The 17,546-nt window shown below is 32.8% G+C and overlaps 2 protein-coding genes across 2 annotated transcripts; one reads left to right on the top strand and one right to left on the bottom strand.

Annotated features, from left to right (window-relative positions):
* Nucleotides 1-1,801: 1,801 nt before the first annotated feature.
* LOTGIDRAFT_64240 (hypothetical protein) lies at nucleotides 1,802-8,093 on the bottom strand (the record flags this gene model as incomplete). The annotated part of the gene is made up of 5 exons (XM_009054495.1): nucleotides 1,802-1,972; nucleotides 2,331-2,489; nucleotides 3,014-3,071; nucleotides 5,212-5,356; nucleotides 7,655-8,093. Coding segments are annotated over 5 exons (972 nt in total), but the record flags the coding sequence as incomplete, so codon positions are not given.
* A 168-nt stretch (nucleotides 8,094-8,261) lies between these two features.
* On the top strand, nucleotides 8,262-16,041 carry LOTGIDRAFT_150030 (hypothetical protein). Its single transcript, XM_009054543.1, has 3 exons — nucleotides 8,262-8,444; nucleotides 11,536-12,278; nucleotides 15,216-16,041. The coding sequence occupies exons 1-3, from the start codon at nucleotides 8,363-8,365 to the stop codon at nucleotides 15,387-15,389; spliced, it is 999 nt and encodes a 332-aa protein (XP_009052791.1). The 5' UTR covers nucleotides 8,262-8,362; the 3' UTR covers nucleotides 15,390-16,041.
* The last annotated feature ends 1,505 nt before the right edge of the window (nucleotides 16,042-17,546 follow it).

Here is a 17,546-nt window from a genome sequence, read left to right as displayed (position 1 = left end):
TTGTTTCTTGTTCAACCACAGTTATATTATTTTAACCAGAAAACTTCAGACAGTAAAGTTGATTTCCTTGTGAATTTGAAGCACAATTTCATTCTTAGCAAAAATATATATACAGCTTATTTTGAGATTGTCATAGTAACAACATTTAAACAAGTTTAACCATGTACCTCGCCATAAGTTAGGCTAAAGTCACAGTTCAGAGTTTTAATTTTAAGTTACATATAACAATTTATATACATATATATATTTGTTAATTACATAATATACAGTATATAGACCAATCAGAACATGGTAACAATATTTCCTCCAATCGGAGCACGGTAAAATTTCATCTTATCGGATCATGGTCAATCAGAGAAGAGTAATATCTCCACCAATCAAAGCACAGTAAAATTTCCACCAATCATAGCGGGCTAACAACAATTTCCACCAATTAAAGCAGAGTAATATTTTCACCAATCAGAACAGGGTAACAATATTTCCTCCAATCAAATTCAGTTACAATTCTTTGACACTTCCAGCAATGGGAACACAGTGAGGAAATATTCAACCAATGAGAACCAAGGAAATTTTCCACCAAACCTCCAAGAATCGCGAAAAATTCTGCTAAAAACTGTACCAGAATTATACTCTGGCCACTTTCTACCCGTTAGCAACTGGGCATGATACTTCTCACTGTTATTTTGTAACCCAAATATTTCAGAATATTTACATAAACTGTTCGTTTTGAATAGCAAGAATCTGTAAGAAATAGCACAAAGGTTACTTTTGAAAATATTTTCAAGAATTGGATCCCACTGCTCCTAATATCACAGCAGAGAAGACTTCAAGGCATATCAAAATAATTATTTACAACAAACAACACCATACTGTGTTCACTGAGGGAAAATTCAAGAAGGATTGTCAAAAGTGTGCTCAGTTTATGAATCCGGATTTAAACATGCCCAGTCTATCTGTAGTTTGTCTCATGTGAACAACATGTCTGTGTCAGTAACAGTGATAGGGTAAAATATCTGAAAGTTCTTCCAACCTAAACTGGCATAACCCCTCTCCACCAGTCTGGAGAAATAGAAAAAATGAAATAAAAGAACTAACCGTATTTAGCCCCAGCCAGGAGATTCTGGAGGTAGAGTCACATACGTTAAACCTTGAGACACTCTGAAATTATACAAAATAAATGAAACAAAACAAATTTAATGTAATTTTCTGCACCTTTACATCTCCACATTTGTAGGAATTTTGTATCTGCCAGCGAAAGAGCAAGTGTCTTGTCCAACTCACTTAAATTGACTATTTCTATAATTGCCATTTACATTTGAACAGTGGTGGCAGTGACATTGATCAGTGTTGTTTTAAATGTAGGAATACAATATTTACTACTGTATGTGTTTAGGCCTTGATTATTTCTATTTCTAAATATCTGGAGGTTTACTTACTGGGAGCCAGGGATCTGGTAGGAAGGCTGATTTCTGAAAAAAATAGAACAAAAATATTAACGATTTTACATTTCATCATTGGCTGAGAATCACACTGCTATCTTCTCATTTTCATGAGATCTTGTTTTCATTTAACAATGTAAAAATGTCAGCGATTGCAAGCAAACAAACATGTTCACAAGACTTTCTTTAATAAACATTATGTAAACAATCTCCCCAATTGCTATTTGAACGAAAGGACCAACTGTTGGACAGGATCCTATTTGAACTCAAGATATTAGCCTAGTACAAACTGGTTGTTTCTTACTTTGAATAGGACAAGCCAGGATAATAGAAAAGAATCATCATAAGACAAGCAATACTTACTTTGCTTTGGCGTGTGTTAAAATATGTGATTTTAAATTGGTAGATTGGGCAAATTTTTTATTACATCCATCAAACGGACAAACATACGGTCTATCTCCTGTGTGTATTCTTACATGTGTCCGTAAATTAAAGTCCAGAGAAAATCGTTTTCCACATCCTTCAAACGTACACTGTAATAACAAAAGAAGGATATTATATACACTGTAATTAGCAACCATAATCAGAATGAAATAAGTTTTTTTTATCTCACAAATAATGTACTGGTAATGCAATTTCAAAAGACAGAAAAAACATTTTGAATATTCAAAGGCTGACTACAAAATGAGAAGAGTTTTACAACTGGCAATATGAGATCTACCCTGAACACTTTAAAACTGTGAATCATTTTTGGAGAGTCTACATCATTGATTAAAGTTCTCAGACATGTTACTTCAACTGGCAAGTCCATATAACTTTTATTTTATCTTAACAATATGTCGTATCCAAACTGAGGTATAAGATTGAGAAATGCATCAGAACTAGTCTTACCTGAAAGGGTTTTTCTCCAGTATGAACTAATTGATGTCTCTTTAATTTCGAGCTTTCAACGAACGCTTTACCACACTCGGCACAGACATGAACACGAGGTCCGTGAGTATGTAAATGTTTTCTCATGGCTGAATTATCACGGAACATTTTATTACATCCCTGGAATACAAATATATTGAGATGGGAAATAACTCTTTTAAGCTTGTCTAACGATTGCAATAATGACCTCTATATTTATTTTCAATATTTACTTTGACAATATTTCCTGATCATTGAGTCTGTTTCAACAGGTCTGACAAGATATTTCATTACAGAGACAATTTCATTAGATTTGTCACATACTCTAGAAACAAAATACGTAAATTTCAAAAGCTGTAAACTGTAAATTTAGCCATCAAGTTTTGATTATATTTACTCAGATTGTAAGACAAATTTTTATGTTAATGTTTTAAATAAAGGAGTCCTGTTTATCCACGTATTTTTTTAAATCCTGATAAAATAGTTCAGAGGTTAATCAAGTTTATTAATTGTTGAAACATGTCATTACAGGCATATTTAGATAAACGTCGACCATCCCACATTGACACATGGCAGTCTGGATAATCATGTGTGTACTAACTAAATAAAGCATGTTTTTAAATGGGATGTTATTCTTGTCTCCCTAAATTATGAAATTTACCAACCTTATGAGGACAGGGAACAGTTCTGGGCACATCATCTGCTGCCTTTTTAGGTTTAATACTGAAATAAAAACATCAATAATTACTACATTGCTAAGGTTACTAGACCAAAAATCGGACATTTGTACCTTACAATAACCTATGGGTTATACACTCTTATGGTAATACAACAACAGCATTTCTTAGCAATCTTAAACCATATACCTTGCTTAGTTAAATTATTTTCACATGTTTTTTTCCTCTTGTGTAATAACATAACATTCAAGTATTGTTGTACTTAAAATGCATTTCTCTAGATTAGTTAAATTGTTTCACGATATGTTTTCTTATCATCTTTCTGATTTAACACATTAATAATTTATGCACCAATAGTAATCTTGAGGTATACAGTCTTATCTGAATTACATGACAGCACTACATTGAATATTACTGGTGATAATGGATGATTATGAGATGCCATAGTTACAGACCAGCACCAAGATATGAGAAATATCTAGTGTTTATTCTACATGAAATTGAATAAGACGTATTCTAGCGTGCAAAATGTAGGCTGTGTAGTTTGTGAGGTATGGTTTAATACCTCTAAGCATGCCTGAATTATTTCAGTGGGTTTACATTTTGATCAGTAATTCTCAAAATTAGAAGACGTCACCTAGAAAGGATTGTTTTCAGAGCTCAATGATTCCACAAAACAGAAAGAATCCGAGAAATGACATGTGAGAACAATTGAACAATTTACATTAAGCTTTCTGTAAGATTTGACAAGTGAAGCTACATAGATAAAACAGTTATGTGGCATCATTACAGTCAATAATGCATGACAGGACTGGTATATGAAGAGCAAGAAGTTAGCATTCAGATTTTATCAGATGCTCAATGATATTTCACATGCTAGATAAGAGTACATATAGACCTTGACCTTCAACTAAGCAAGAATATACAAGTAACCTTCACCTATGTACATGCCATGCAGCAGCAAGGAATATGATTGGATAAGAGTAGAAAGTTGTAGGAAATACCTTGAATGATATGATGGGACACAAATAGACTTGTACATTTTACTTTATCTCATTAACAAATTCAAGCTTTCATGCATCTATTCGGTCTGTTGATTCACAAATTTTTCAACTACACATGAAAGCATGTTTTGGATTTTTTTAAAATCGAAAATGTCATGAATGACAAAAATTAAGACATTTCAAGCATACATAACTGGTATATACAATGAAATCAACAGCCCTGAACTAAAGCAATTTCTAATATTGTCGTTAACTTTCACTCTTAATAAAACATAGCGTTATTAGAGATTTTTCGAAGCGGACATTGAATTTGAAGTGAAATGTACAAGTGTATTTGTGAGGATGAAAATGATAAAAAATTAAAATTACTCATACGAATCTCTGGTGAGAGAAAATTCTTGTCCAACCTGATCGTGGACGTAGGGTGTTAAATAACTACCACTTGGTGATCTGAAAAACACAATATTATAAATTGATGTCTGCTGTTAGGCAATTATAATAATTATTTTAAATACAATAATAAACAGTCTGAACTAGTCTAGTAGGTAAAGAACCACAAGATATATGGATATACTTTTTCTGATATTTATTAACTCAATGTTTCGCATTCTCATACAGGCACTTTATCCAGAGAAATGTATATGTATAGTAAGCTTATATCCATATATCTTGTGCTTCTTTACCTATCCCTATTTCAATATGTCTTACAAAACAGTATAGTGTAGTAGTGTAGACATGAGAATAAGTTCTACTTGTCAAACTTCAGTAGAGACGCATGCTGAATGAATAGGTCAGTTGTCTGAAGATCACATAGCGTGAAACTCTGAGTAAGAGCATTTTTTTTTTTAATTTCTGTTTTAATATTTCTAATTATTTGTAATTAATATATTGAGAGTTCAACAGATGAAATGAAACATAAGTTTTTATTCTACTTTTCTGCACCTAATTGAACTAATGAAGACAGCCAACACTGTTCAGTGTTACATAAGCCTACTACTTTTAATTTTCAATGAATCATGAACGTGCATAACCTGTAGCATTAAGAATCATTTCAATGCCCGACACAGCCTCCAATATTAATATTATGTTGACGAGTTAGTTGTTACTTATACCAATACAAAAACCATAATTTGTTTCATATTTATATTCAGTCAAAATCATTCAATCATGAATAGCACATACCTGGCAAATTCTGCCAATGTTTTGGGGTCGCTTAAATCTAACCCTGGAATGCCACCTGGTGGTAATTTTTTACCAGTCATATATTCGGTAAAATCGGCATCGGTATCCGTTGACGACACTGTTTCTTCATCAAGCTTGTGATCATCTATAATAGAAGCAGTATTATAATACTGTAATTAATAAAATAACAATGTGAACTCTTACAAGGGACAAACTGTAAAATTGCTGTCATTTGTAAGAATTCTTTTAATATAAGTCAAAGAGAGAAAACTGTGACAAACTATAGTAAAGCTTATATAATGGTGTCATTAAAAGCAAAAAAACTTAGCATAAATTCATAAGACAAGACTATGCTAAATATTCTGTAATGAGAACGTTACCAATGTTACAACGTTAACATCATGCGCTTATATTAGTTGAAGTTCAGGGTATATGATGTTTTATTTCATTTACACTCAGGGGTCAAACTCAGCAAAGGGTTAAATATAAAATTATTTGGAGATTGTTGACATTTGAAATAGTCTGAATGTGACAAAACTACAAGTCTAGTTTATTTCATAATATGGCTTCTTTAAGAGCTTAGAACATATTATATTACACTAGGCTGTAGTTAAATGCTTAGAATTATAATGCTTAGCATTTTTTTAATTGTCAATTATCTCAACATGAGAGCAGTTTAATTTACTGATTATTTAGATTAAGGTAAAACACTTGCATCTAACATGAAAAGATTAGAACTAGTGTTAGTAATATTAGACTGTAGGTATATTCTTATAATTCTAAACTGTTTTTTATTTGTCAAGTTCAGCTCAAGAATTTAAATGTGAAACAAACTACAGCAAATTACTGATTTAATTACTGTCAGTGATTAGCATCTGCCATTAAAAGATTAGTGCTTGTTATAAGACTAGCTAGACTATCAGTTTATAATCAACAAGGTTACTAGGAATTATAACCGAAGCAGTGCTTTTATTCACTTTCAACGCGTGTTCATTTTAACTACCGGTACTGATTTAGTTTTTAAAATCATTTAAAGATTAATTAAGGCTTATAATTTGACTACCAGAGTGCCAATAGGATCTACAGGGCTACTGGAAGATTACACTCAATTACTAATCCAATCAGCTTTTATAACAACTATAATGATTTAATCTAATCCAAGTCAAGGGCTTTACTGTTACAAAATCTGATAAAACAGTAGCAGATTACTCAAGCATTAATCCAATTACAGCCTGCGATCTAATTAACAATTTATTTGGCACCTCTCATTTGCCCCCCTCCCCTTTCCCAATCAGGAATTTCCAAGATACACCCCTGTTTATGCCTAATGGACTTCAATATCATTCATGTAATTGTTATAGTCATACCATGCTTTAATTTATTAACTTTAAAAATGCAACTTTTGCTCTACATTAAATCTAAACTGGTTTCTGTAATTGAATAAGAATAGAACGACAGGCTAGGAAATCACCTTTTTGTCCTTGTTTGTAGTTGCTTGTACATTTTTTAAGCAGGTGCTTTGCATTATCCCTAGTAACAATTTATTTATTGCAAGTAAGCCTTGTAAGTTAGATTAGAGTGTTTATGATTTATTACTACACGACAGATTAATTAAATGATTTCAAAACTTTTGACCTGACATAAACTGTGTCGCAAGTAAAATCGACTCGTACATTGAGCAATCTAGAGATTTTGTGGGTTACCAACCACGATATTTATCTTCTTTTCTCAGGTAAAAGTACACAGCAAAAATTCAATAAACCTAACCTCAATGGCTGTGCAAACTCTTCGTAGAGTAAACTTAAAACTTGGCTCGTATACAAAACCCACCATTCACCGATAGCAGACGAACTACGTCACTCTTTGTAACCTCAACAAAGACGACTTCCTTCATGATTCATCGCCAAGGTGAACTCAAGGTCGTTCGTCATTTTTTCGTTATCATGGCCAAAAAATTGACTTTTAACAAATATTAGACCCACCATCCCTTAAAAATTGTCTCAAAAAATATCACAACCCAATATTTTAACTCAAAAATGAATAAAATCGATTCTCTTTTAAAGATAATTTTGGAGCATTTCGGGTCCATCTTAACAAAGATGGCGGCCAGTCGCCATTACTAAATCACCGCCATTTTCTAACATAATATGGCGGCGCCCATGAAATCATGATGGCGGACAGAAATATCAAAACAAACTCTAAAAAGTGTCAATTTTTGACTGGAAATGCTCCCGATCATCAAAATTTTGTACACGATGGGTAAAATAGGTCGAAATTGGAGCACGCCAAACAATGACTTTCGCCACACCTCCTTCCTCGACATGTCTGCTCCATTTTTCGCTATTTTGCCATATTTTGACAGTTTCTCCTCATTTTTTCAGTCAATTTTCGACGGACTAAAAAAAGAAGTTTACCCCCGTGTAAAACAATCCCACATCTAGACATTTTTTCTTACCCGATGCCCACATTGTCACTGAAAATTCTCCTTCCAAAGTTTTTATCTGCACTTGTTTTTGTTCCCATTTTTTCGTCGAGGAGTCTCCCAATGTCAAATCGTTTTGCCCAAGTCCTGAAAGGGACGTGTTCATTAATCCTTTAGATTTACCACCTTTCCTTTTCCCACCTTTACCACGTTTAGGAATCACTGATTCTTCCGTACTTATTTCAATTTCTGGAGCTGGAACTGGAATAGTGTCATACACGAGGTTCGGATCTCCGACAACTTCTTCACGAGTTTGTAAAATAATTTCTTCGTGTGCTGATTCTGGCAATGGCTGCAAAGCGATCATAGGTTGTACTGAAACTGTGTCGTCTGATGTTTCCACTGTTTCAATTGGCATTTCCACTGGAATCGCTTCCACTTCTATTTCCTGAATTTCTACTTCTGAACCGATGATCGACGCCATCTTTGTTTGTCTTCACAAATGAATGGCGGGTTGGATTAGTCGCGGGTCGACAAGAAGTCACGTGATTGATCTCATGAATATTAATTTATGCTAATGAGGCTGCTTAATATTCGTTCGATGTTTGACGATAACGGACATTTGTGTGAGAGTTCTCAACAGGAGAGGACGGTCATTAAATGGTAGAGTGTCAAGCCGGTTGTGTTATATAAATAGTAGCGGTAGTTTCATAACAGAAATCAAACAAAATGGGAGCTCGTATCTCCCGAACTGATTTCGAATGGTCTTACACAGACGAACCTCATGCCACAAGAAGAAAAGAAATTTTAGGTAGGTGCAAATTCTGAACTATTTTTGTTGGAATTTGGAGCTCGCCTTAACCCTTCTGACATAGAAAATGACAGCACGCTATGGAGACTAGTAGAGGTTGAAGTTTGTATTAGGCTCGATAAAACTATGGTTAATATTTCTGTTTTATGTCTGACTGATAATTTTAAGCTTCAGAGACACAGGGCGACAGGGAATTGAGTTGAGGCCATTGCTGACACTCCTCTTATAAGTTTGAGCCTTGAGGGGTGACCTTTTGTTTTTTTCTTTATTCTTCTACTTGTTCTAGCCTACTTGCTGCATTCACAACCTTAAGCTGCCATTCCTAGTAACATAAATAAGATTTATATCAAGAGAAAAACTCATGGTAGCTCTAGTCAACTCAAAAAGGGATTGATATTAAAGCGTCTGCGTACCTGCGGAACTGATTAGCATAAACGCTCCAACACGCCCAACTGAAGAAGATCATCAGGAGCGATAAGACCAGTCATTCGGTTACTAAATACAAATGAAACATACAGAGATAGGACATTAATGCATAATGCACCAAAGGCTTGGAAGGAATAACTAGGAAACAGAGTTATATAAAAGCTCGAAACATTCAAAACCGCACTCAAAACCTTTCTTTTTAAAGAGTATTATAAGTATTAATTTTAACACTGAAGAATTTTTTAGCGATATTTTAATTTTTAATCAATACGAAATGTGTTTCACAAAAAGGAGTTAAAAAAAAAATTTTGTTGTGTATTTTCATGATTTATAGTTTTGTGAAGCACGTCAAGATTTTTTATATTATATATTGCAATAAGAATAAATTATTATTATTATTATTACAGCACTTCAAGTCAGTGTGCCGAGCAGGCGTGTGATTAATTTCTAGAGTCAAATGTCTTTTTATTGTTAAGGGGATTTCCCACCACGGTGCTGTTCAATATTCAGTCTATTCTTAGATGATTTTCTGATTGATAAAGAATGAAAGACTGTAGGGAATGAAACGTATTGTCTAATTCTCTATGATCAATAGCATGGATACAAGATAATAGGGCCCAACCTATACAAGATTAGCCCAAATAGATTTGATATCAGTCATATTCAACCTTATTATGGTCGCATGGCTTAATTAGGTCATTAATATACCCAACAATATATATTGATATGATAACATTTTGTTCAAGTCTGCTTCACTTCAAAAATGAAAATATGGGCTCAATTTCTGATTTCGATCTTTTGTCAGAAGTAATGTCCTTCAAATAATTTACGCTTAATTCAAAATTTTGTCATTATAAATGACTACCATTGTAACATAGCATAGTAAAGGGAAATCTCTATGAAAATTTAAAACCACAGACACGGGACAAAAAAATATTGAAACTTGATTAGTTAGAGAAATGGGTTAAGGTTAAAATTCCTGAAGCCTCGGAAAGTCTTCCTCTCCCCTCCCCCCCCCCAAAAAAAAAACATTTGAAAAACAGGATTTATTTCTGACCCTGCCTAAAGCCTTTAAATATCTATCAGACACTCAAGTGATTATCAAGAGTCTATCAATTTCTGTAAATTGACAAATAAGTAATGCCTTTGCTTAATAGTGAAAATATGAAATAAAAGGTCGTTCACTTTTAACCTGTCCCTATTTGACCTTAATTGACCCTTTGAATCAGTCAGTGTAGTTTATAAAGAGTGGGTGTTTAAACTGATCACCCTGACCTAGTATCACAATGACATGTTACAATAATTTATTTTACTATAATGCTCAATACATTAATTATATGAAATGAAATGAATGGAGTTTTACGTCCTATTATTAATTATAGAGTGACATAGAAATGCCACTGTTAAAATAGTGCTCAATACATCAATTGTAGAGCAATATAGAAATACCACTGTTTAAATAGTGCTCAATACATCAATTGTAGAGCGATATAGAAATACCACTGTTAAAATAGTGCTCAATACATCAATTGTAGAGTGATATAGAAATACCACTGTTAAAATAGTGCTCAATACATCAATTGTAGAGCAATATAGAAATACCACTGTTAAAATAGTGCTCAATACATCAATTGTAGAGTGATATAGAAATACCACTGTTAAAATAGTGCTCAATACATCAATTGTAGAGCAATATAGAAATACCACTGTTAAAATAGTGCTCAATACATCAATTGTAGAGCGATATAGAAATACTACTGTTAAAATAGTGCTCAATACATCAATTGTAGAGCAATATAGAAATACCACTGTTTAAATAGTGCTCAATACATCAATTGTAGAGTGATATAGAAATACTACTGTTAAAATAGTGCTCAATACATCAATTGTAGAGTGATATAGAAATACCACTGTTAAAATAGTGCTCAATACATCAATTATAGAGTGATATAGAAATCCCCCTGTTAAGATAGTACTCAATACATCAATTGTAGATCAATATACAAATACTTAAAACATATGAATATGAATAGAATCCCACAACTGTCAATAAATTGAAAAATGAATTAATAATACAAACATAAAGATCACTCAATGCTAAGGGTATTGTCAATATCAGCCTATTTGAAAATCTATGCAGATTTTATGAAGACTTTGACTGTGAAATGTCCTTACTTGCTGTTGCCATGCTAATATTTTCGCACAGCTTTAAGGGCCATAGCTATCTTAAAGAGCTAAAAATAGGTTAAATGAGCCCCCCCCCCCCTCCTACCTACTAGAGTGTCGAAGAAAACTTGTATAATTATGTTGTTAACCTCTAACATACTCAGTGGTTTGGGATATACAAAAAAGATAGGTTAAACGAGCACCCCCCCTCCCTCCCTTAAACCTAATTCACTTAATCCAAATAGCTTCATATGAGGTTTGGTAAACGTGACCTCATAAATATAATTATTACTTGAGTCTTTACTGTCTCAGTGAAACACGGTATAAATAGGTAAAAGTTTCAGACGTTTTGAAGAGACAAGAGACAATGATATCATGGCAGGTTTTTTAGTTTCTATGATAGACAAATTAAGGCAAAAGAAATGCAAACGATTCAAAGAACCCACTGAACTGAAGTAAGAAAAAAAAATATTTTATTATTTTCTAATTATATTTTCAGGTAAATATCCACAGATGAAGAAATTAATGGGAAGTGATCCAAATTTGAAATACTCAGTCTTGCTATTAGTTGTGATACAATGTTTAGCTTTATACCTGGTTCGAGATGCTTCCTGGCCAATGCTTCTAGTGGCGACGTATTGCTTTGGTGGAACAGTTAACCACTCCTTAAATCTAGCCATTCACGAAATATCACACAATTTAGCTTATGGACATTCTAAACCTTTATGGAATAGACTTCTAGGATTTATTGCGAATTTACCAATAGGAGTGCCGACATCGATATCGTTTAAAAAATATCATCTGGAGCATCACCGTTACCAAGGTGATGTATTGCGGGACGTAGATGTTCCCTCAGAAATAGAAGGAAAAATTTTTGTCAACACGTTTATGAAGGTTATATGGGTGATTCTTCAACCTCTGTTTTATGCAATCAGACCATTTTTTGTATATCCCAAACCACTGAGTATGTTAGAGGTTATCAACATAATTATACAAGTTTCCTTCGACACTCTAGTAGTCTATACTTGTGGATGGAAATCCTTATTTTATCTGATTGCTGGAACACTTCTAGGAACAGGGTTACATCCCCTTTCAGGGCATTTTATCTCTGAACATTACATGTTTGTTAAAGGTTACGAAACGTATTCTTATTACGGACCTTTAAATTTATTGACATTTAACGTGGGATATCACAACGAGCATCACGATTTTCCCAGCATTCCTGGCTCCAGATTACCAGAGGTATGTAAACTTTTATATCGAACATATTAGCGCTCGTTAGATTAGTTATTGTCAGTCACAACTGTGACTTAGTTTATGTTCTGAATGTAACAGAACCCTGTGATATATAAAGGTCGCTATTGCAGTCAGTCAAGGTATAAGACATATTTCGTAATATCTTGACATTGTGGAGATGAGCTTGAGTTGATATTTGATTCTGAACTGAACTCAATTTATAGATAATTTAAGTAAGATCATGGATGGGAGATAAATATACCCCCACTGAAACAGGAATGCAACATCTTCATTTTGATAAGATGAATAATGAAAAAAACGGACTTGACATTGTTTTGTTTGTGTTGTTATATATCATTCATACAGATACTGCTACATGCAGATTCAGCAAATATTTTATAATATTATGATGGCGTATGTTTGATAAATGCTGTTTCTGTAAATGAGGGTGTATTGGAATGTTGTATGTCATATTGTGTCATACTGTTTCAAGTGATAGCAAATAGTGTTATATTAAATTGGGCACGTTGATAGATAATGTTCAATTGAGATATTGAGTCACACTATAACAGTCAAGGTCACTCGAATGATATTGTAACTAGGTAGTAGATTACCTGGTCTGGTATAATATATTATATTCTCTACGTGCCACTATGCACAGTTGTCAAAATGGTTTGGTTTCGACATAAATTTAAAGTTGTTGCTTTCTCAGATAGATGTTATGTTGGTTATAGTCGTATTTAGGGGATAGGGGTTAGAATTCTACAAAGTGTTTTATATGAACAGCCTTACTTTTTTAGCAAAATAGCAAACCCCTTGGTGCCACATGCCTTTTGTCCTATATAGGCCTGCAACAGTGAATCCATGAACTGCGATTCTTTCCTTCTTATCAATGCATTGCATTGGATAAAAATAATCACAATGCCAGTCCTACTAGGAAACTCAGGTGAGGGGGCTGAGCAGGGTCCATAAAATTTTCCAGGGTGGGGGATGGGGAGGAGTTCCTTTTGTCACTTTGTAAATTCAAATTGAAAACAAATTTTAAAGAAGGGGGTAGGGGGAGCAAACCTGGGCTAGCCTCTTTTCTGGCCCCCCTCCTCATAGAAACGCCACCGGATAAGAATTGATGAAGACCTAATGTAAAATATGTAGTCTGTGTTACTCTGACCTAAAGATTATTTAATGATTTACAAACATACCATACAAACTTGTCATTATGGTTTGCAACAATAACTTTCATCATTTTTACCTATAGATAACCAGTCAACCGAGACTATTTTGATTGTATCATTATTGAACAATCCACTCAATGTTAACTTGCACTTCATCATCCCATGAAGTGAAAAAAGTTCCTTTAAGATGTGCTGTCCTCGATGAACTTACAAGGAAATTATTTCCATATGATTCTAATAGATATAACATTTCAAACCCTCAATAAAGTGGAAGTCACTGCATTACTTGACTTGAAGATATAATCACAAATATCTTATTCAAAGACATCAAGTTTAAATTTATCGATTTCTTAAAATATTTTTTGATTATTTAATTACAGGGTTTCTCAATTGCAACATTTCGATTATTAATTGATTATTGATCGTGAGTCTGTCATTGATAATACATCTCAAATTGGTAATCAATATCCAAGCCCTATATGTATATGTATAGCACTCCAACAAAGTATTTAAATTTTCAATGTAATTAATCTATATCAACAGGAACATGAGCTACTGGTACATACTTTAAATATGTCTGGTAATTTATTCAGTAGGTAATTTAACTTGCAATTATTTTTATTTTATGGCCCATTATCAATAGGTATAAACATTGACAATTATATTCATTATATTTTCTGATATGTAGGAACTCAATCAATGGAATATTGATATATTTCAATCATCCAGACTAATTTATGCACCATTTTATAAATAGATGCGCATTATTTTAATTAATTGTACATAATTCATGAGTAGACCGCCAGGAACAGTTGGAAACAATGTGGCATGACTCTTCATGTAGTCGAAAGATCGTCTCATCAATATGTTCGAAACTCTTACCAAAATGATTAAAGATATCACATGGTTTTCAAAGCGACCAATACACAGGCTTTTATACAGTTTGTACCAGTTTGTTTTGTGAACATAACACAAAAATTTTAAATGTTATGTGACTACAAGACACTCTAGCTAAAAGGTTTTAGCATGAGTCAAGCAATAATACATATGATTTTGCTGGTGATACAACCTTTCTTGTTTGTAAAAGGTTGTTCTGATGGATAAATATACATCATCTCATAGAAAGTTATTTGGATAAAGTGGACCTGGGTCTTATCTGTTTATTGATAAGGGGGCTTGGTTTAAACCATGATGAGATACATGCAACCTTTCTGAAAATGAAGGAATTCTGATATAAAGGAATAAAAGACCTTGATTTGAACCCTATTTGACCTGCTATTAGATAGAAATAAATTACTGTATATTATTGGGTCACCTGTCAGACTTGTCCAGGCAATGCCAGTAGATTATGGTTGATATTAGCTTTGTTAAAGGATTTCTTTATCAGAGACTCATAGAACTTTTTAATCTTATGTATTAAGGACACTTATATCTTTTATTTACACCATTCTAGTTTTCTAGTCTTTGTATGTGTATTTGGAACACTTTCTATTAAACACAATATTTGTCATTGGTTGTCAACCAGATAGATAGTAATATTCAATGTAGGTTTGTCCAGTCTTTTAGAAATTCTTAACTTAAAAACCACTTTTCAGTGACATTGATCAAATGTCTGACTTGAAATTGTAATTCTACAAATGGATGCTATCAGTGTACCTGATACTATACACATAAAAAAAATTACAAAATCTGATCTGATATCTGACTTGTTGGAGCTTAAATTTACTTTATTTGAAAATCAATTAATCCTAATCTTAATTTCTCTTTTCAGGTAAGAAAGATAGCTCCAGAATATTATGACAATTTACCACAACATACATCATGGGTCAAGGTCATTTGGGATTTTATCGTAGATCCAGAAATCGGCCCGTATTCTAGAATCAGACGTAGGAACCAAGGTCAGCAGAGTGGTGTCGCATCGACTGAAAACGAGAAAAGCGAATAAACGTAGAGGATAGGTGAAAATGTGAAAATGGACATAAATAAGGATTGGGCTATATACTGGGCATTATATCAAAAACTTCAAGAGATTGTAAACAGGTTTTCTAAACTGTTTATGAGTATCGGAGACATTGATAGCGTCAATTTGTACCATTCCAATTTTCATTCCGACGTCTTGGATTCTTGCAATTCCACAAAACTAATGCATTTTATGACGTAACTAGAGGGGAACTGCAAAGATATTAATAGTAGCTTCCGGTAGCTCCATCTAGTGATGTCATGAAAGGCGTTAGTTTTAGTGGAATTGCAAGAATCACAGACGTCGGAATGAAAATTAGAATGGTGCAAATTGATGCTATCAGTGTCCCAGATACACATAAGAAGTTTAGAAAACCTCTTTACAATCCCTTTAATTAAAATGAAATTCAGATTTTACAGTATTGATTTGCAGTTATTTGTATGGATAATTTAATATCTATTTAAATGATTGACCTATCAGATGACTGGACTTGAAATCATTTTCAGATTTTGAGAATAAGGCCTATATCATGTTAAATGACATAAATATGTCATTTGAAATTACTGATATATAAAACAATATGTATATTCATAAATATGTCGATATATACATACATGTATATGGTAATTTTGTAGATAGACAAACTAAGTGATTTTGAAATGTTGATATCAAAGATTTGAAGTGGCATAATGTGCAGATTTATAGACAATATTTTTCAATATAATTGTTTAAAAGCATGGTTTGGTTGGAGATAAAAACCAATACATTAATTTAAGTTATACAGTCACCTTAAACATTATCAAATATCAAATTAAAATAAGTCTAAACCTACACATTAAATCATTAATTTAGTTTACAAGAGTTCAACACAAACATGATCAAATAACAAATTAAAGGGACAGGTTTAACCATCACCAATAGTGTCTATTGCTCACCATTGATATTTGAACCTTCAAGTCCATGTTCGGCCACAATTAGCCGCGTCAGAGAATTAAAGTGACGACTCGTCGTTTCCTATGATTCTTGTCATATATAGAAAAGACATAAATAGAAAGTGAAATGCCCAGTTTGAGATATTTTTGAAGGAATTATGCGATTTCTGAAGACTTATTACATACGTTGTGTATTCAAGATTCAAATCCAACCCCAAAAATGGTGAACCTTTTCCTTTAATACAAATCTAAACCTACACATTAAGTCATTAATTCAACAAGAGAAGCACAAACATAACCAAATAACTAGTGAATATATCCATTATCACAAATATGAAATGTAAATGAAGAGATTTAAGATAAAATGAGTTCTGTTATAATAGAGATAAAAAATGGAAAAAAATGAAGTGGAAAGATTAAAAAAAAATTTATAGCATCAATTTGCACCATTCAAATTTTCAATCAAACGTCAGTGGTTCTCACTAAAACTATATATATAATCTTTTATTTCCTCCAAATTTGAAGATATCGATACATAATATTGTAAACATGGAAAAGACATAAATAAATATTTGAATAATATTAATAAATAATGAATTAACACGTATAATAATTCATTGTGTAAAAAGAAAAAAAAAAAAAGATATAACATATATATATATATATATAATTTAGTCTACAGATAAACAAAACAAGTATTAATAGGGACTAGAATTTCGGAACTAGCCGAATTTTACTCATAGTTACAAGAATGAATTTCAATGCACATTTCCTAAATAACAGTAGAGATTGATCACAAAGCACTTAACCACTTAGTTTTAGTGGAAATGCAGGAACCACAGACGTCTGATTGAAAATTGGTGGGTGCAAAATATCGGAAAAGGGAAATATGATTTTACAGTAGCCATAATCAATCATTGGTATCTAGGGCGGCCATTGTCTGACAATAATTTTGCATGCAGCTGGAAGAAAATCTTCTTTAATTGTTAGGTGCACTGATCTGTATAGTAGGTCCTCAGATGTTAGTTATCTCCTTTAAGACTCAGGCATAGCGAGAATGGCTGACTTATCTACGATTGCTTTATCAATAATTATAGCCATATACTAAGATGTCTCATAATTCTCATAGTTAAGGAATTCTGAATTTAGCCTTTGGGTACCAATTTATAACAGTACTTAATATACAGTTAACTTAAGTTAGATTAACAAT

Source organism: Lottia gigantea (genome assembly GCF_000327385.1).
Source record: "Lottia gigantea unplaced genomic scaffold LOTGIsca_22, whole genome shotgun sequence".
In the NCBI taxonomy this organism is placed as follows: domain Eukaryota; kingdom Metazoa; phylum Mollusca; class Gastropoda; family Lottiidae; genus Lottia; species Lottia gigantea.
This window is presented reverse-complemented; position numbering and strand designations above follow the sequence as displayed.

What these genes read in the sequence shown, in the direction of transcription:
- LOTGIDRAFT_150030 (XM_009054543.1), top strand. Translation starts at nt 8,363, where the DNA reads ATGGGAGCTCGTATCTCCCGAACTGATTTCGAATGGTCTTACACAGAC. An exon ending in AAGAAGAAAAGAAATTTTAG is followed by an intron (nt 8,445 to 11,535) that starts GTAGGTGCAAAT and finishes TTATATTTTCAG; the next exon opens with GTAAATATCCACAGATGAAG. An exon ending in CTGGCTCCAGATTACCAGAG is followed by an intron (nt 12,279 to 15,215) that starts GTATGTAAACTT and finishes TTCTCTTTTCAG; the next exon opens with GTAAGAAAGATAGCTCCAGA.